We start from the raw sequence: 19,236 nt of genomic DNA on the forward strand, positions 1-19,236 counted from the left end.
AAAAATACCTCAATATGAAAATTTAGTAGTTCGTATAATCTCTAAACCACACTATTTAATGTGTCCAGAATTTCATCACATGCTTTAAATCTTACAGCTTGGCATGCATAAATATATATACATGCTTTGTAATAATTAATAAATTTAAGGGACCTCACAAAAGGTCAAAACCAATTCATATAACAGTTCAAAGTTCTTTAAAAATGGATCACCATGGAAGGTTCTTTAATCTGAATCATCGCTACTAAAGTAGGAGCTGTCACAATATTCTGCTGTGTAAAGGAATTTATGAATAGTTGGGTTCATCTTTGGTATCCAGTGTCTCGGCACCAAAAAAGTTGAGAGGTTGAACAAATCTACAAACACCTTGTACCTGTCACTGAAAAAATAAAATCAGATGCATTAACTTTAATATGGTAGCCTAGAGATGCCATAATTGGCCTCTACAAAGCCTGATCTTGGTTCAGATCTATCAAATTACATTACAAAAGGTCCTGGGGACTCCCAATGTGTTTGAATGATATACTGCACAAGCCAACCCCGATGATCTTCTAATTGAAAACATCCACTAGTAATGATTTCAGATTCTTTCCACCAAGTGTGGCAGTTCAGACTAGAGCTGAAGGACACAAAGTTGATTTGGATTCATGTGGTTTCAATCTCTATGATTTTTCATTCTTAAATGAGCCACTAAGTGAGACTCACCCAAAACTGCCTTCGGGTCAAAACCATGTTTTTTTCATGGCTTCTACTCACAGTCATTAGCTGATTTAGGCTTGAAATTTAGGTTCACTGAAAAGCCTAAGAGCATTTTGTAACCCTAGCCCAAGTTACATTTGTACTAAAATCCCAAACCTGGTGTATTTCTACTTTGACAGTTTGATGAAAATTACAGATAATTATCTCAAACATAATTCAGGGGAGTGAGCTAAATTAATATTAGAGCAGTTGCCAAAAGCAACAGTGTTTGAAACTACTAGTTGCATAATACCGTCCATCAAAAAAACAAAAAAAAAAACCAAAAAGATTCCAGCTAGATGAAGAGATGTTTTAATGTATGCATCAAACAATCCAAAGTGTTTTTTGCATTTTGCTCTCCAGGCACAAAATTCAACCGTCAAGGTGTAGATACAAATGTAAGCTTCAAGGTTGACTGACTGAATATTAGAAAATATTAAATGACTGAAACTGTACATATTCCAGAATGAGAGAGAGCTAGGCGAGGCTGAAGCTTCCAGCCCTATTCAGTTGCTCTTATGATGGACGCAACAGGCAGGAAGCTAGTTTTCCATCTGAAGTGCTGCACTGGAGAATTGGAGTGAAACATGGAGCCAAGATCCATGATCATCTGTGCCTTGCACAGCAGGAAAGACCAACAATTCTGAAGGATGACAACTCTAACTGGTTAATTAGACACTCCTCCCACTCTCAATTATTGTAATAAACCAATCTTCACATCTGCATTGACTTCTGTGACTATCCCCTCCTGTCACTTGGGGAAAAAACCAAAACAAAACCTTCTCTCTCACAAGTTGACTGACAAAACACAAAAAGGAACTGAAAAGCTATAAACAGTAAAGCTAATGGCTTTTACCAGCATATGTTCAAGTGTTCCCGGTCCCTAAATTCAAAGAATAGTTTAGCTTTTAAGATAAAAGGTCACCATTTAAACACAGCTATTTATATAAAGACACCAATGTTCAAAGTGTCGGTAGACACTGGTTATGTAATATTAATTGCTTATTGTCAGTAAGTTTGAGGCTATGCTCTTTTTTCTGGAATCTTTCACTAACATTAAAATACTTTTTACCTGGATATGACTAAATGAAAAGTATTATTCATATTAACGTAAGATACTGTATGCAGATTAAGGAGTGGTAAAGAATAATATTGTGAAGTTTAAATATTTTTTCTTCATGCTTACCTCACTGTTGAGCGCAAATACTGATAGCCTGATGATCCTCCAGTGCCAGCCTTGCTGCCAATCATTCTGTGCACCATGCAGACATGGTTGTCTAAGCAACAGAAATCAACAGAATTTGGCATTTATAACTTATTTTTTATATTAAATTGCTGCTTTAGGATACAAACAAAGGTTTGGTTGTAATGATGTTGACCACTGAAATGCCAGTTAAAGCTGGCCAGATAGCAAGTTGTATTGTATCAGTTTCATGTGAGGTTCTCAGGTTCAGGGGAATGCTTATGACCATTTTCCTGGGACATCAGAGATAAAGGTCATAGAGAGGGTGACCCACTAGGTCATCAAGGAGACTTTATCACTCTTCAGCATACTGCATATTGAGTAAGGAATACTGTTAACTGTCGTCCCATAGATTGCAACATGTTTCACCCTGTTTTATAGACAGAGGGTAAGAGAGTGCAAAGCATGTTTGGATAGAGAAGAGTCATGAGGTGTGGGGAGAATCTGGGGAATATACAGTAGTTCTCCTAGATAAAAAGATGTTGTCCCAATTTTAGGCACATCATGGAGGTGATAGGTTTAGTTTCAAAAGGAAAGCAATGGCTTTTCCATGTACATGCATCAACATAAGGAGGTGTCACACTTGCCCTCCAGATCAAAGCAAAAGCAGTTGTCCTTAGAATAAGAATGGGAGGAGGTCTTCTGAATTCTAACTGAACACACCTTGGTCACAACTATAGTAATAAAGGGAAAAATAATCTTGTACCTGAAAGAGATACTACTACAATAAAGAAGGGCAAACTTACATCTCCATTTGGTCATGAGTATATCAATATCCATGAGAGAAGTAATAAGCTGAAAGGGAACCTGAAAGCGAGGCTCCTCTCTTGAAAAATGAAATACAAGACACAAAGAAAGTTGTTATTACCTTACTGATATTTTCTTATGTTTGTCAAAGTACCACTTCAAGTGTGCGTAGCACTGACTTCGGTAATTTTTCCCCCTACATTTCTTCTACCAATACAAAAATCAGTATTCTAATAGGTTCTTTCATTCTCCTAAAATGTGAGTTGCATTTTGTTCCATATTTATAGCAATTTGGCCTTAGGAGAATTTAAGGACCCTGCTAAAGTACAGTATATGATTTAGAATAGCTATTCAACAAATCACAAATTGTGTACATCCACAATTTTTGGTGTATAATACGTCATCTACCCTTGACTTCTTCCTTTTGTCAACATTCCCACTAAATCTTGCAGAAATATCGCCTTATTGTACCTGTAGAAGTAGATCATTAAAGCTCCTTTCAATGCTTTATAAGAGAGTCTTCTTTCTCCTGCAAAATTAAAAATTTTATTAGTTTTTGAGTTAATATTCCTACAAATGTCCAGAGTCCACTATAGTATACAAAAATATATGGTAGGAAAAAAGTATACATTATAGTGTTTAGCTATCAGAGTTGCTTCAAAAGTAGCTGTATACTGAATTCCACCATTATCTGGAAAATAGCCAAATCATCATAAAACTCAAGATTTAAAAAAAAGCAAATCACAAGTAACTTTCTAAGGTAACTTTCTTCCTTGTATTTTTAAACTTCTTTTCACAAAGTTTCCAGTTACTGTTATCAAACTACCTTTTTCTAGATGTGAACATAAACCTACCTTTACTAAGAAGATGTTCATGGCGTTTTTCATCAAATAATGAAATCAGAACCTCTTTTTGTTTTTGAAGTTCAGCCAGTAGGTCCTCTTTTTCCTCTGACTCTTGTTTGGCCTTTAAAATAGAAAACAAAATAATTATTTTTAGAAGAGGCCTACACTTTTTGAATTATTTATTAACAGTTGCAATTTTCAGCATCATACTACTATGAATTTACACATTTTGTGTGAGGACCATGTTTTCAAACAAGTTAGATGTACCATTGCCTATGCAAAATGCAATTATTACAACCACTGCATGCACAAATGTACCTAAATCACCACATCAGTTAGCCAGTTTTCATACCTAGTTGAGATCAATGCAAGCACAAGACGGGAACACAATTACATAATTAATTCTTTTTTTAAAAAATCTGTCCTTAAGTTCTTAGAAGTCTGATTTTATAGTTTCTTCATTTGAATGAAGAAAGAAAAAGAAACCCAACATTTAGAAAGATATTAATCTTAGAGCTGGTCAAAATTTCCCAGATTTTAAATATAGAATTATTTTTTCATTAAAAATGTGATTTGAATTAAAGAAATTCAATCCTCAAAATTCATGAGAGCATTTTTTTAGATACATAATCACTCACATCTGGATATTTTTTGTCCTCCTGAGCAACTAAATGATTGTTTTTAAAAGCAAAACATTCTTCTCCTGCTAATATTCATATATAGTTCAATAAGTTCAATATCAGCATGCGGAAATCCCTTCTTGTCAAACCCATATATACCATTTAGTAAAGCTACGTGAAACAGCACAGTTCCATCTCACAATGGTGTATGCAAACATTTCCTTCCATAGGGATTCCCATGGGCTTGTTCTTATAAGAGTTGCACTTTGATCTTCAAACTCAAGTGCCTGGGGTGAAATTCTGGCCCCAATGAAGTCAATGGCAAAACTCTTATTGACTTCACTGGAGTCAGGATTTCAACCTTGTTTTTTGCAAACAAAAAATCACTCAAATAGCACACGTTTTAGAAGTCAAATTATAAACTGGTCCATATATGCCTGAAACAAGTGCATAGTTCCATTGCTCTTTAAAAACAAAGTTTGTTTAAGACTGAATGAACCAACGGAAAGGAACAGTGATTGGGTTAAAATGTTAAACTAAAATGGCAGGATCTTCTTTTATCACATATCTTATGCTTATTGATAGACTAAGGACACATAACTTACCTGAACCATTGCCAGTTCCTTTTCTAGACTTTTTAAAACATTCACTTCCAATTTTCCCCAGAAATTAAATCCTTCTGGTTCTAGTCCTGGTGTTCTTTCTAGCCATGCCTTAAAAATAAAATAACATAAAGCAAATAGGTGATACAGATCATGAGTTACTCTTAAATGATCCTACAGCTGGAAGACAAACTCCCCACTTCTAATCCCATCTAACATTGACTCCCTCTGTAGATCTAGACAAGTCACATCAGCCCAAAAAGTGTTTAGGGATCTCACTCGCTTTGATTTCAATAAAATGCCTAAATACCTTTGAGAAACTGGGAATTCTCAATCAATTTCTCCTTCCAAAAATTGGGTAAGAATATTAATTTAAAATAGGGCAGGTCTACATTTAAACACTTACCTCCACTAACTGCAGAAGTGTTGGCTCCTGCTCTGATTTAAGCAGCAGTTCATTCTCATGTCCCTTGAAGTTGTCACGGTAATGCCTTCTGTTATAAGGGACTCTCAGGCTCTGTGGGACACCAATCTTATTCTCTAATAGGCGAAACTGCAGGCTCTGAAAACCTGATGCTGGGCTTAAGTAATCTCTTTGGGTATGGAAAAAGATAGAGTAATAACATATTATTTCAAAAATAAGGGTATATTGTGGTTTTCCTATCCATAACTAAATATATATATATAGACATTTCCAACTTTAAAAGCATATCAAACAAATGCTCAGAAAAACCACAACATTGACATTTCCTTTGTTGCAACCCAGATATCACAATGAAAATCTGATTTCTTTATTTTTAAGTAAATAACAGCAAATTATATATTGAAATCAATATTTTAAAAAAAACATGTTCAGAAGGAAATTTAATATGAATATTAATTTATTTCTAAACATACATAGCCAAACAGGTATTAAGAAAGGTGTCTTGAGTCATTAAAATTAAAATAAACTATGATACGTTTATTGGTATTTAAATTATTCCATAGATCAGAACAATTTTGTGTCAGGGGTTTTTTCTGGACAAAAGGATAAGGTGTCGGTGTCATCATAGCTAGTTTTTGTTATGTGGGACTGATGTAAAATTAAACCATGTTGGCAAGTTGGAAGAACTAATTAATAAGGATAGCCATGATTCCCATTCCCTGGCAAATTTAGTGGTTCAAAAATAAGGGATACTGTGGTTATAATAATGGAATTGAAACTCGTTGACTTGGTTGTATAATTGCCTATTATACAATAATACATTTCTGAACATTTCAATTGAGAATCTCTCAAAATACATGGTTAATCCACTTATTTTCTCTCTCTCTCCCTGTTTTTTTTTTTTAATTTAAAAATGGGAAAAAAGGATTATGGCAACCTTTAAGGACCATGAGTGATGTTTTCTGGGGTATTATGAAGAGAATTAGGGAGAATTAGAAGGCAAATATATAGGTTGCCAAAAGGATCCATGAGGGGATGGGAGCTGGATGACATGACCACAGGTGACCCAAGTGGAAACCACAGGAAAGTTAGGAATGGGGGTGCATGGAGCAATAGTGGAACTTGGGCGTGAAAGAATTAGGAGTTCTTTCCTGGAAATGAGACAGGCAGATGGATCTCAGAAGCCAGGCCAGCAGCCAGAAAGAGGTATACAAGCTTCCAGGCAATACTGTCTGCTTCTACTGGTAGATGGAGAGGAGAAATTCCTGGTGGGGAAACGGGGAAGTGAAGAGAGATGGAGGGTTGGTGGCAAAAACCTGACAGCAACATGCTGCTTCCCACAGGCTTGGGGAACATGATATTTCAGTGATCAAGGACCACTGCAAACCTTATGAAATTTAGATGTGTGAAGCCCCAGAAGCAATGGGTTAAAACATCTAGCTCATGCTCTAGATGTGGAGCGTGGGTTTATCTCACCCACACAAGTTTATGAATTGACATAAAATGTTGCAGAGAACAAGTGGCTGTGAATAGTGTAAAGAAATTGCTAAGTCTTAACTTGGCATTACCGAATGACAGGACATTTTGGTTATTTACATACTGTTATTATAGTTTTGTAGTGGTGATCTCAGCTAGCAAAGTCACATACAAATAATTAAGACAAACATCTGTTTAAAAACCTCAGAATACACTGGACTTGCAATCAAGTTAGAGACCATTATTGACCTTTATCTTTTATTAGTACAGCTGCTTCTCTTTCAAATACACACTTATTGTGCTGACCTAACTGATTTAGTTCTTTAGCTGAGTGGTAGAGGCTCACGCTTTCATTTCTGAAAGTCCTGGAAACCACACTGTTCGCTCTAGTGAGGACCTTTACATAAACATTGATGTTAATCAATAAATAATATTTACCTGAAATCAAAGAAGTCCAATGCAGTCATAGTTTCTAGAATTGAAAATTGCTCCACAAGTAATTTAAGGATCATTGAAATTCTGTGCATTCGAGCAACGACCTTGAGCATATTTCTCTCGTCTCTCACCTTATTAGAAAAGAAATATTTATGACCAGATTGAGAATGATGAGCCAATATGCCATTTAATACCTGTGTGTTCTACCTATCAATCTTTTTTAGGGTGTTATTTACCCATCACTGCAGTATCTCAGTGTATTCCATGTAAAAATCAATAGCAAAGTTTTGTATTTAATGTAGACTAATGCACATAATTAAAATAATATTTTTTAGGCTTTAAATATACTTAAAAGATCAACTATGAGGGCTTTTTGCTCTGGCTGCTTACTCGTTCTAACTGGGTCAGTTATAAAGGAGTTATTTTTCTCATGTTTTTAACTCAAAAAGTTACTGAAAGAGTTGTGGCACCTTATAGACTAACAAATTTACTTGGGCATAAGCTTTCATGGGCTAAAACCCACTTCATCAGATGCATGGAGTGGAAAATACAGTAGGGAAGATATATATAACAGTACACAGATCAGACATCAAGAATTATACATTCAAAAACCAGTAGGAGAACACTTCAACCTTCCTGGACACTCAATAACAGACTTAAAAGTGGCAAGTGTTCAAAAAAAATACACTTCAAAAACAGTCTCCAATGAGAAATTGCAGAAATGGAATTAATTTGCAAACTGGACACCATCAAATTAGGCCTGAATAAAGATTGGGAGTGGATGAGTCACTACAAGAACTAAAAAAAACAACTAATCTCCCCATGCTAATTTGCCTCTACTGTTCTCACACCTTCTTGTTAACTGTTTGAAATGAGCCACTCTGATTACCACAACAAAAGTGATTTTTCATCCTGGTGCTACTAGCCCACTTTAATTGATTTGTCTCAACTCCCGCACTGTGTAAGACAACTCCTATCTTTTCACGTACTGCTATATATATATCTTCCTACTGTATTTTCCACTCCATGCATCCGATAAAGTGGGTTTTAGCCCACGAAACTTATGCTCAAATAAATGTGTTAATCCATAAGGTGCCACAATGACTCCTTGTTGTTTTTGCTGTTACAGACTAACATGGCTACCACTCTGAAAACTGAGAGTTGAAATTCTAGGCCAAAGTCATCCAGTGTAATTCAATTAGAGACAGTGGAGAAGCAGGCCAGAGGAAGCAGGAGAGATAATGTGGCTAAGAAAGTGGTGTGGCACAGCTGAGAAGATGCTTGCTAGCAAGCAGAAGGGGGGAATAAAGGAAGAAGCAGGAAAAGTGAGTGGGGAAGGAACTGCAGTTCCCAAGCCAACTCTGTGTCAACACGTCCATTGCCTTCAGGATTCCACTTGAGATTGCTAAGGCAGTCAATGAGCACAACCAAGAAATATCAAAGGATGGATGAAAATGCTACATTTTAATCTTTTTCATAATCCTCCCACTGGTTTCTGAATTTCAATTTTTCAACATTTTAAATTACATTTCAATAAAAATATTACTTTCATGGAGAAACATATCCCATTTTAGAGATGGTTGGAATTTTGCTGAATTTCAGATTTCAACAAAAATAATCAACATACTAAATTTCAGGGGAAAAAAGGGAATTAATTTTTCATTAAACTTTTTGCATCATTTTTTCCACATTTTACTACCAGGTCTACTTCCAAACAATGCTACGTATCCACAAGTGCTGGATTTTCATTTACAACTATCAGTTTATTATTAAAATCACATACAGCCAGCCACCTCTGATTGACAACACATCGCAGGAAACTCAAGACTTTGTCATTACAATTCATAAGTGTATTAAGAATTTCACTTTGGGCAGTGTTAATAAATCTTCAAAATATTCACGTTTTTTTTTTCAGGTTTCATCATATAAGCATCTGCTGTTGATTTGATAATTCCTCACCAGCTTCATCAAATCACATCCAAATACTAGAGAATTTTTACTACTTTATTTACCAGCAATTTATACACTGATGGATTAAAAAAACCACAATAAATATTTTGCATGACTGGACCAGAAAATTGAAAGGTAAGGGACACTTTCAATATACAAATAATAATTTTAAATAATTTATATTTTTTAAAAAATATAGGCAGATAGATAGCCAATAAGACAGTGATTTTTTGAAAATATAAGTTATTTAAAATTATTATTTGTATGTTGAAAGTGTCCCTTACCTCTGAATTTTCTGGTCCACTTATGCAAAATATTTAATATTTTTTTAAACATCAGTGTATAAAATTGCTTGTCTATAAAACAGGGAAAAATTCTCTAGTGTATTATATATAATTTTCTCCTAGCCATCCTTTTTTGGCAGTAAAATAATTCTAGGTTAGTATTTGCAAACCACACAGATAGCCATCATCAGAGCTTTTGAGAAGTTTGGCCAAAGCAATTGCTCCTGAAGAGTGATCTGTGTGGTCAGTTACTTTAGAGGATATAGTCCTCAGAACAGTGCATGATTTTACAGATCAAAATATGTGGACTATCATAATGGCAAAATGGTGTCACTAAAGACCTGAATTTCAGCCTTAAGTCTCATTTTGGGGGTATGTGTTGATTTGGTAAAAATCAAACTTTCAGAAAGAGGCTTGGATTTTCATACGATAAATATTTGCACATAACTTACACGACCATTCTGAAAGATCACCCGAACTGAGTCCAGTTCCCACAGAATCTGCTTAAACCAAAGTTCATAAGCTGCAATAAGAAAGGCATTGCTAGTGTTAATTTCATTGGCATTGCTGGTATGTAGAAAGAAGTTAGGCAAGTAGATTAGGAGGTTAATTTCCAAATTTATTGTTAAACCTTAATTTAAAAATAATGTTCTATTTCCATGTGATTGGGGTGTAAGAAATACTGATTTACAAATGTGCCTGCTGTTTAAAGAATCTTTCCCTTCTTCAGACCATTGTTGCATGGAATAATTTAGCACCTGAGACTGTTACCAGAACTAATTACAGTATATTCACTTTTAGAACTTTAGGGTGGCATATATTAACAACAGTTGGGCAGAGGGGAAAACCTGGCCAGGCTACCAAGACAAACCAGTTCTCTTACACAAAGCACCATGGGATGTGTAATGTCCAAACAGATAAGATGGAACCTCAGTTTTAGGATGTCATCTAAAAGAGACCCAAATACAGTAAACAGCATAGTACTCAATCTACTATTTTAGAGGGCTGAATCTGCTCCACCACAACTAGTTCAGAGGAGTCTAGGTGTTCTAAACCTGAGACTTAGGTCACTAAGCCATCTCCATTCTTATCAGGGGTGGCTCTATGTATTTTGCTGCCCCAAGCACGGCAGTCAGGCGGTTTTCAGTGGAATGCCTGCGGGAGGTCCACCGGTCCCACGCCTTCGGTGTACCCACCACTGAATTACTGCTGATACCACGGGACCGGCAGACCTCCCGCAGGCATGCCGCCAAAGGCAGCCTGAAAGCCACCCTCACAGCAATCAGCACGCTGCTCCCCACAGCTTGCTGCCCAAGGCACACACTTGCTGCACTGGTGCCTGAAGCCGCCCCTGATTCTTCTGTTTATAATTAATTATGTGGAAGGGTATTCTCATTCTCTACTAAAACTCTTCAAATATGGATTATGGACTCACACACACACACACAAATACTGTGTTGTCATGGGAATGGGAGAGAAAGCTGGTATTCATGTAACTCAAAACAATTTCTGTACTGCATGTTTTAGCTCCAAACAAACAAATGGTGTGATTGCATCAAACAATAACCTTTTTCTGTCCTGCAGCTTACCTTGATGAGTCACAATGAAAAGATGCTCATCATGGATCTTGTTTCCCTTTTTTTCACTCTGCAGCTCCTGAGCATTCAATATTTTGTCCAGCTTTAAAAGAAAGAATTTTTGTAATAATCTCAAACTCCACTGTTGGTTTTGGACAAAATGATCTTGATGGGAACTTATGTGAATATTACAAAAAAAAAACACTAAACAAACAAACAAAAAAAACTAACAGGTCTTTATTTATTCTTCATTTTAATAGTAAGCCAATCCATTGATTTTTTTCTGTTTATATCTGGAAGTAGATGAAAGAAATATGATTCTCCCACCTTCCATAGGGCTATTTGGAGTAAAGTACTATTTGGAAAACATACCTTATGAGAAGGGCCCTACCAAATCCATGGTCATAAAAATGCATCATGGACTGTGAAATCTGGTCTCCTCCCTGAAATCTGTTCTTTTATGTGCTTTTACCTTATACCAGGGGTTGGCAACCTTTCAAAAGTGGTGTGCCGAGTCTTCATTTATTCACTCTAATTTAAGGTTTCACATGCCAGTAATATATTTTAACGTTTTTAGAAGGTCCCTTTCTGTAAGTCTAAAATATATAATTAAACTATTGTTGCATATAAAGTAAATAAGGTTTTTAAAATGTAGAAGAAGCTTCATTTAAAATTAAATTAAAATGCAGAGGCCCCCCGGCTGGTAGCCAGGACCCAGGCAGTGTGAGTATCACTGAAAATCAGCTTGCATGCCGCCTTCGGCACATGCGCCATAGGTTGCCTACCCCTGCCTTATACTATACAGATTTCATGGGGGAGACCAGCGTTTCTCAAATTGGGGGTCCTGACCCAAAAGGCAGTTGAAGGGGGGATCACAAGGTTATTTAAGGGGGGGGTTGTTCACGGTGTTGCCCAGGGATGGCTCTATGTATTTTGCCACCCCAAGCACGGCAGTCAGGTGGCTTTCAGCGGTATGCCTGCAGGAGGTCCGCTGGTAACACAGATTCGGCGGTGTACCTGCGGGAGGTCCACTGGTCCTGCACCTTCGGCGTACCTGCCGTCGAATTGCCACCGAAGCCGTGGGACCGGCGGACCTCCCGCAGGCATGCTGCCAAAGGCAGCCTGACTGCTGCCGTCATGGTGACCAGCAGGTCACCCCTGCGGCTTGCCACCCCAAGCACACACTTGCTGCGCTGGTGCCTGGAGCCACCCCTGGTATTGCCACCCTTATTTCTGCACTGTCTTCAGAGCTAGGTGGCCAGAGAGCAATGCCTGTTAGCCAGGCACCCAGCTCTTAAGACAGTGTTCTGCCAGCAGCAGTGCATAAGCAAGGGTGGCACCTGGCCAGCAGCTGCCGCTCTCCAGCTGCCCAGCTCTGAAGGTAGAGCATCACTGCCAGCAATAGCACAGAAGTAAGGGTAGCAGTATTGCAAAGCCCCCCCCCCACATACACAATAACCTTGCGACCCCCCCACTCCTTTTTGAGTCGGGACCCCTACAATTACAACACCATGAAATTTCAGATTTAAATATCTGAAATCATGAAATTTATTATTTTTTAAATCCTATGCTTGTGAAATTGACCAAAATGGACCATGAATTTGGTATGGCCCTAATTATGAGATACTGGAAGTCTAGATGCTCAGTTTATTTAGTTTATCAAAGAGAATGTTAAGGGGTGATTTGGTCACACTCTAAATATCTACATAAGGAACAGAAATTTGGTAGAGGGCTCTTCAGTCCTGCAGACAGAACTATAATAAGATCCAATGTCTGAAAGCTAAAGCTCAACAAATTCATATGAGAAATAAAGCACAATTTTTCAACAGTGAGAACAATTAAATCACTGGAACAAATTACCAAGGGTTGTGATATTTTCTCCATCACTAGAAGTTTTAAAATTAAGATAGGCTGTTTTTCTAAAAGATATGCTCTAGTTCAACCACTACTATTGAACTTGAAACAGGAATTAATTCAGGGAAATTGTTTGTGTTATGCAGGAGGCCAGATTAGATGATCACAAAGGTTGCTTGTGGTTTTAAAATCTGTTAATCTGTAACATGAAGAAAAATGGCAAAATCTAGCCATCTATTGACTGTCAGATACTTGTGCATTCTTTCAGGCAGTATAGTTCAGAAAGCCATTTGAACAGCTTTTTCATTTGCTTTTTCTTAAATAAGATAAGGAAGGGATGGGAAAGGAAAATAGCTAATGTAGTCTATAAATCATATGTGAATGAAATTCACTTTCAGTGAGGCAGAAGTCCTGTAGAAAAAATGCTCTGGTGATCATCTGATTAAAGACTGTATTGTATGCAGATACACAAGCGCGCTGAATCAAAGTTGCCTGGGAATCTTATTACTGGCATTTCCTAAATTCTGAGTGCTTGACATGGTTCTTTTAATGAAGGTTGTTTTTAAATGTAATTAATTAATTATGCAAATATTAGGACAAATTCTGTTTAAGTCTAGAGTAACTAAACTTATTTCGGCTTACATCAGTGCAACTGATGAAAGAACTAGGTCCATGAGCTAAATTTACAACATTTTACAGACACTTAGGGCTTGTCTACATCACAAAGTTGCAGCGCTGGTGAGGGGGTTACAGCGCTGCAACTTAGGAGGTGTACACATCTGCAGGGCATCACCAGCGCTGCAACTCCCTGTTTGCAGCGCTGGCCGTACTCCCGTTTTGTCTCGGGTGTAGAGGATCCAGCGCTGGTGATCCAGCGCTGGTAATCAAGTGTAGACACTTACCAGCGCTTTTCTTGACCTCCGTGGAATAAGCAGGTATCCCAGCATACCTGAGGAAGCCTCTGGTAATCAAGCAGGTCTCCTTCCCTGCGGTTTGCAGGGGGGTTCGGGGAACGCGAGAGCAAACCGCGGCAAAGCTGGTCTCCTTCCCCGGTTTGCTCTCGCGTTCCCCGAACCCCCCTTGAAGCCGCCCAACAGTGCTGCAGTATGGCCACATCTAACACCACTTGCAGCGCTGGTTGCTGTAAGTGTGGCCACTCTGCAGCGCTGGCCCTATACAGCTGTACTAATACAGCTGTAACAACCAGCGCTGCAAAATTTTAGATGTAGACATACCCTTAGATGTATTTTTTTTTCAGATTACAGCACAGGGATTTAAACACAATGGCTAATGAGAACTGCAGAGCCCCTGCTGAGCATACTGAGAGTTTGCCCTGGTTAACCATCTGCCAAAACAATGAATCTTCTGCTTTGCTGTGATTTATCAAGGTGATGTGTTATATGCATCTCAGTGTAACTCTCTACTTCAGCCCTTCTCCATTCACAATTTAGCTGCAGGACTAAAAATAATTCCTGTCTAAACAACAAAATCCAACTTGTTTCCTCAACAAGTTAAAAAATAATCAAGCATCCCATTGACATTAACAGGTATGTGAGCTGTCATGGAATCTGGGGTGGGAGCTTGTTTAACTCAAATGACAAGAGATATAGTTGCCTGTGGATACATCCTGAAAGCTGGGAGTGGAACAGGGATCAGAAGGACTTGCCTTGATTGTTGGCCTTCGCTGGCAGAGGGAGGGAAAGGAAAATGCCATTCGTCAACATCTCAAATTGTAACAGGCATCAGGGCAGTAACATAATCTAATCTTCACACTTACATGTAGATAGTCGCCATAGATAAGTCCACCTTTGCTGGCTTTATTCAGCCCTTCTTGTGACTTGTTTTCTTCCTCATCTTCCAAAGACAGTTTATTAAAATTAAATCTAGGAATAAAAGAAAATTACTAAAGAAAATAACAGAGCTAAAAATGTCAGAGAAATAATTGTGCCTAAAATTCAAGCACTGATCTGCTTTGGTCACTCAGTTTCATGAACATATGTGATAAGCAAAATAAACAGCATGTATCTAGCTTCAATCTTTATAGCACACATATCACTATAGTATCTAGGTCCTTTCATATCTAGTATATCCCAATAGCCAATGCTCAAAAGAGTTCTTAGTCCAGCTCCCTTCATTAGTATTGTCTATATAGTTATTTAAACCTTGGTAGTTGATTAATATCCTCCTTTTGAATTTTACATTTAATGTTCACATTGTATCTATCATGTTAACTGACATTATTCAGTAAATAGAGAAATATACTCACTGATATTTGTTCCCCCAAAACGGGCACCCACTCATGGCTCCAGAATCCAGTAACTCGCTGAGCAATGTTCCCCAGGGATATATTCTACCAACATTCACAAACCTGCTGCAGTTGCCTTTTATGTAACCTGATCTTAGTGTACTGGCCAATCCCCTACTACTCCATCTGCCAATCCCCATCATTCAGTAATAATTACAGAAGCTACCCAGACACAAACCTCAGTAAGTATTTGTTTTATTGGCTGTTCAGTTAGTTGAGTCACCCAAAACAAAAAGAGTTGCAATGCTCACGTTGGTCAAATGTCATGTACTGTGCACAGCTTTCACTAAAGTTCTTCTGACCTTGGTCATTTTCAGGGAGGCACATACTCTGGGATCAAAACTAATACAAATAAAAAAAAATCAATGGTAATTGTGTGCATGAGTCAAGGGCAGAGTATGGCTCTAAATATTGAATCTCATGGATTACTGAAACAGGATTGCAATCTTTAAACCCTAAAGTCAAAATTTCAAGGCACTTTTGATGAAAAATGAGTGAAGTCTGTATTGGGCAGAGACAGACTAAATCCCAAAGGTGGCCTGAAGCCCTTCTGGAATTAACTCCAAAAAAATTTTTTTTTAAAGATTACTTACACAGTCACACCAATTAAAAGCAAAACAATTATTTCATTAATAAATATCCATGTAAATTCTCATAGAGCAGATAACTTCCCAGGGGGTTACATATACTAGGGTTTCTTAACTCTTGAACTATATTCTCATGTAAAAATTCCATTCATATTTGTTGACAATGGTTACTCATTTCTGTTTAATCATCAGCTTAACCCACAATGGAGTAACTGACACACATGTTGGAGTAGCTGAGATATGGCTCTTTCTCCTCTGTGCCCCCAAGTTGCCAGGATTTTCAAGAGAAACATTATCAATGTTCTGTTTTATTGCAAACACTTCAGCCACTCCCCTAAGCATCAGAGTTTGCCTCTGATACCTCATGACAACCCTCTGATGCCGTCAGCTGCTCTTCCCCCTGTGAACTAACACATTTTCATGCCCGAGGCGTGTGGTAATGGAAGATATAAGCTCCCAAATCAAGTAACTTTAAAGTCTTTACAAATAAAGGGCTAAATTGTGCTTTAAACACAATAGCCATGTAAAGAGAAGATTGAGTGACTGGAGCAACCAAGCAGAAATGATGAGGCATTCTGCTGGTGCAGTGCAAAAAACATCACAGTACTCTGAACACTTTCTTTTCTGATTCAGCAACAGCTGAACAATCAATCACATAAGGTATAGGTCAGACAGGATGCAACACAAAGAAAATTCCTCCTGACATCTCCAAAATGCTTAAAATATCTTAAAGGGTTAGGCATCTGATGAGCCCCAAATAGCTTTAAGGGGGGGAACTCCCACCACCTTGATAACACCCATAAAGCATACTAAATGAAAATGGAAAATATCACAGTACCCTGAACACCACCGTTGCTTCACTGACAAAGATTTATAATTTCCTTCTGACTGCTGGCCCCATATGGCTCCTCAGCTAGGTATGTATTTTTGAGGGATGATGCCACGTACTTTCTTGTTTATAGAGGTGACTCTTGACATTTCAGTGTAATAATGTGAGAATGGTGGATACATTTCTCCATGCTTTTGGATGAGACATATGGAAGCAGGAGTGTGCCTGCCACAAGTTGCCAAACAAATTTTGAGGTGCGAAGGGGGAAATACCCTCCACTTCCCAATAATAGCAAACATGTAGCTAGTCTGTATACTGCTCCACTGTGGCATAGCTCGGAAAACATTCAATTCACCATGTTTCCAAATGCCCTAGTTATGGGCAGCACATATAAGAAGCGTGGAAAGGCTAAGCCTCCCCAAAATAATTTGCCCAAATAATCAGGAAAAAAAGGCTGGCCATGAAGGGGGAAAAATGCTGGATGCATGTTGGCTCCCTTTGGAGGCTCATCATTTGCATTGTTTTTCACTTTTCAGCAACACTCCATGCTGTGGCAGGGGGCGCCTCTCTTCCTTTTTCTGCCTTTGCTGGGTGGGTGGCCTGGCTCCCCCCTGTCCTGCTGCCTGCCCTCGGCCTTGCCATCCACTCATGGGCTCAGGCTGCCTTCCTGCTCCAGAGGGAGGCTTTGGTGCTGCCTATGCAGTTGGCCACCGCCCCTGCATTTGAAATCTGACACCTACTGATTTACCAGAGATTTCAAATGAGCTTTGGAAAGCAGGCTGCCTGCCACCTTTGCACGTGAGTCTTCCTGTACATCATTTGGTTTAGTAAATATAAGGCAAAAGTATGGAGTAGCGTCCCCAAACAAAAGACTCACGTGTCACCTATGGCCTAGTGTCCTGTATCCTCACATCTGCGTCTTCCAGCAGTTTCTCTACTATTTCACCAGCAGCCAAGGATCTCAGTTATGTAATAATATGAAATATAAACGTCCAACGTGATACAAAAAAATTATTCTCAACATCTTCAAAAGATCACAAAGATATTGGCCAAAGGGCTCTATGTATGGTTCATCTCATGCGCTATCTGGACCACAAATAAAATCTCCTAATCATGCTTAAGGTGCATCATGCTGATATTAAGAACATCTACATGAGAATTCTGCAGTCTGTACATTCAATGTTGCTGCATCAGTGCAGAAGTGTGGGGTTCCCAGAGCCAATAAAACAACAAGATGTTCAATCAGACCCCAGAATGACAGAATAATCTGAGCACCAATAGTCATTACAGTCACTTAGTCTTACTCAGCTCCCTTGGCTGTCACCGATCTATCCATGCAGTCACATGAACTGACATTCAGAAGAAACAGACGCCTACATTTTCAAAAGTAGCTAGTGATTTTGGTTGCCAAAGTTGACATACTTTAAAGATGCTAGATTTTCAGAAGAAGTATGCTCAGCACTTTGAAAAATTGAGGCCCTTCTAGAGGGGATCAAATTGAGTAGCCAAAAACTGAGGCAGCCAAAATCACTAGCACCTTTTGAAAACTTAAGTCTACATGTGTCTTATGAATCCTAGTGCATGTGGCTGCATGGATAATTCTTCACTTTTGAAAATTTAGATTTAATATTTAGAATAAGAAAGTCATTAATATGTGGGTCCCTCACATACGGTGTTTAAAAATCAGTATGACAGCAGAACTCCTTCCTTATTTGACTCCTTGGCTAGGTGTGCAATTTCTAGGGATGATGCCAATGACTTCACTTCCCTGCTCTTGAGTCGTTATGCTGAAAGGTGAATCTTTTGACATTCCAGTATAGTGATGAGAGGAACATGGATACGTTTCCCCTTGGTTTCACTTGAGATATGAGCAAACTAGACTGTATCCTTCAAAAGTGGAGGGGTGTCAGTGTTGGAAATGTCATTTTTATGGTAGAAAGGCTTTTTCCAAAGAGGAAGTTTTCTGAGCAACTGGAGCCCCTGCTCCTCTGCCTTACCCTGATACTAGCTCTGACCCCTGGCCTGGCACCTGATACTCTCTCTGACCTTTGACCTGTACCTGACACTGTCTTTGGTTTTGACCATCCGTTCTCACTAGGGTTGCCAACAGTCCCTTATTACAAGGGATGTCCCTTATTTCTTCATCTCTGTATAATAAGATCAGGAGTTACTGAGTGCTGCAAAAAGCAGCAAGAAATACCTCTGGTGAATGTAGGTGAGTGCTTCTTCTTCTTAATAACAAATAAGAATAAGAATATTGAGAGGAGGGGGGGGCACAGGTGCTAAGAAAACAGTCCCTTATTTTTGAAATGTTGTTTATCCAAGTTCAAAGATGACCAGGACATCACTGATTGGTTTGGTTTCTGTGAACACGTGAGTAGCTGCTCAGGCCAATTTGAGCTTTGAGCTATCTCTGGCACACTGAACAAGAAATGCCTCTATGGGTTATTTGACTAACTGCGGACATGCTGCTGTTGTGAGATTTACGCTACTAGCGCTTCTGCTCTGCCTCAGCAGTTCTCCTATGTTCAGAGCATGTAGCTCCAGTATGGACGAGACTTCACCAGGTAGAACAATCATGAGCGAGATCTTCCCAAAACTCTGGGAACACTATGTTGAAATGCTCAAACATAACTTGAGGGAGACTTTGGAATGTTTCTTTTGGCCTCCGGAGAGCACTTTCCCTCCTTTAGCTCACCATAAAAGGTCTTTGGCAGTCT

The 19,236-nt window shown here is 38.5% G+C and overlaps 1 protein-coding gene across 1 annotated transcript; it reads right to left on the reverse strand.

The window, feature by feature from the left end:
- Positions 1–225: 225 nt before the first annotated feature.
- TDO2 (tryptophan 2,3-dioxygenase) lies at positions 226–15,128 on the reverse strand. Its single transcript, XM_030564311.1, has 12 exons — positions 15,062–15,128; positions 14,573–14,678; positions 10,954–11,044; positions 9,817–9,887; positions 7,134–7,261; positions 5,202–5,388; positions 4,799–4,906; positions 3,583–3,694; positions 3,200–3,257; positions 2,728–2,807; positions 1,925–2,015; positions 226–379 (listed from the first exon to the last, which is right to left on the reverse strand). Exons 1-12 carry the CDS (start codon positions 15,094–15,096, stop codon positions 226–228), a joined length of 1,221 nt encoding a protein of 406 aa, XP_030420171.1. The 5' UTR covers positions 15,097–15,128.
- Between the last annotated feature and the right edge of the window lie 4,108 nt (positions 15,129–19,236).

The sequence above is a fragment of the Gopherus evgoodei genome, chromosome 5, assembly GCF_007399415.2.
Source record: "Gopherus evgoodei ecotype Sinaloan lineage chromosome 5, rGopEvg1_v1.p, whole genome shotgun sequence".
NCBI classification, from domain to species: domain Eukaryota; kingdom Metazoa; phylum Chordata; order Testudines; family Testudinidae; genus Gopherus; species Gopherus evgoodei.

Coding starts and splice junctions, on each gene's coding strand:
- TDO2 (XM_030564311.1), bottom strand. CDS start 15,096: ATGAGTGGGTGCCCGTTTTGGGGGAACAAATATCA. Junction 9,888..10,953: donor TTTCATTGTGACTCATCAAG/GTAAGCTGCAGG, acceptor TTCTTATTGCAG/CTTATGAACTTTGGTTTAAG. Junction 7,262..9,816: donor TGATCTTTCAGAATGGTCGT/GTAAGTTATGTG, acceptor TTTTCTAATAAG/GTGAGAGACGAGAGAAATAT.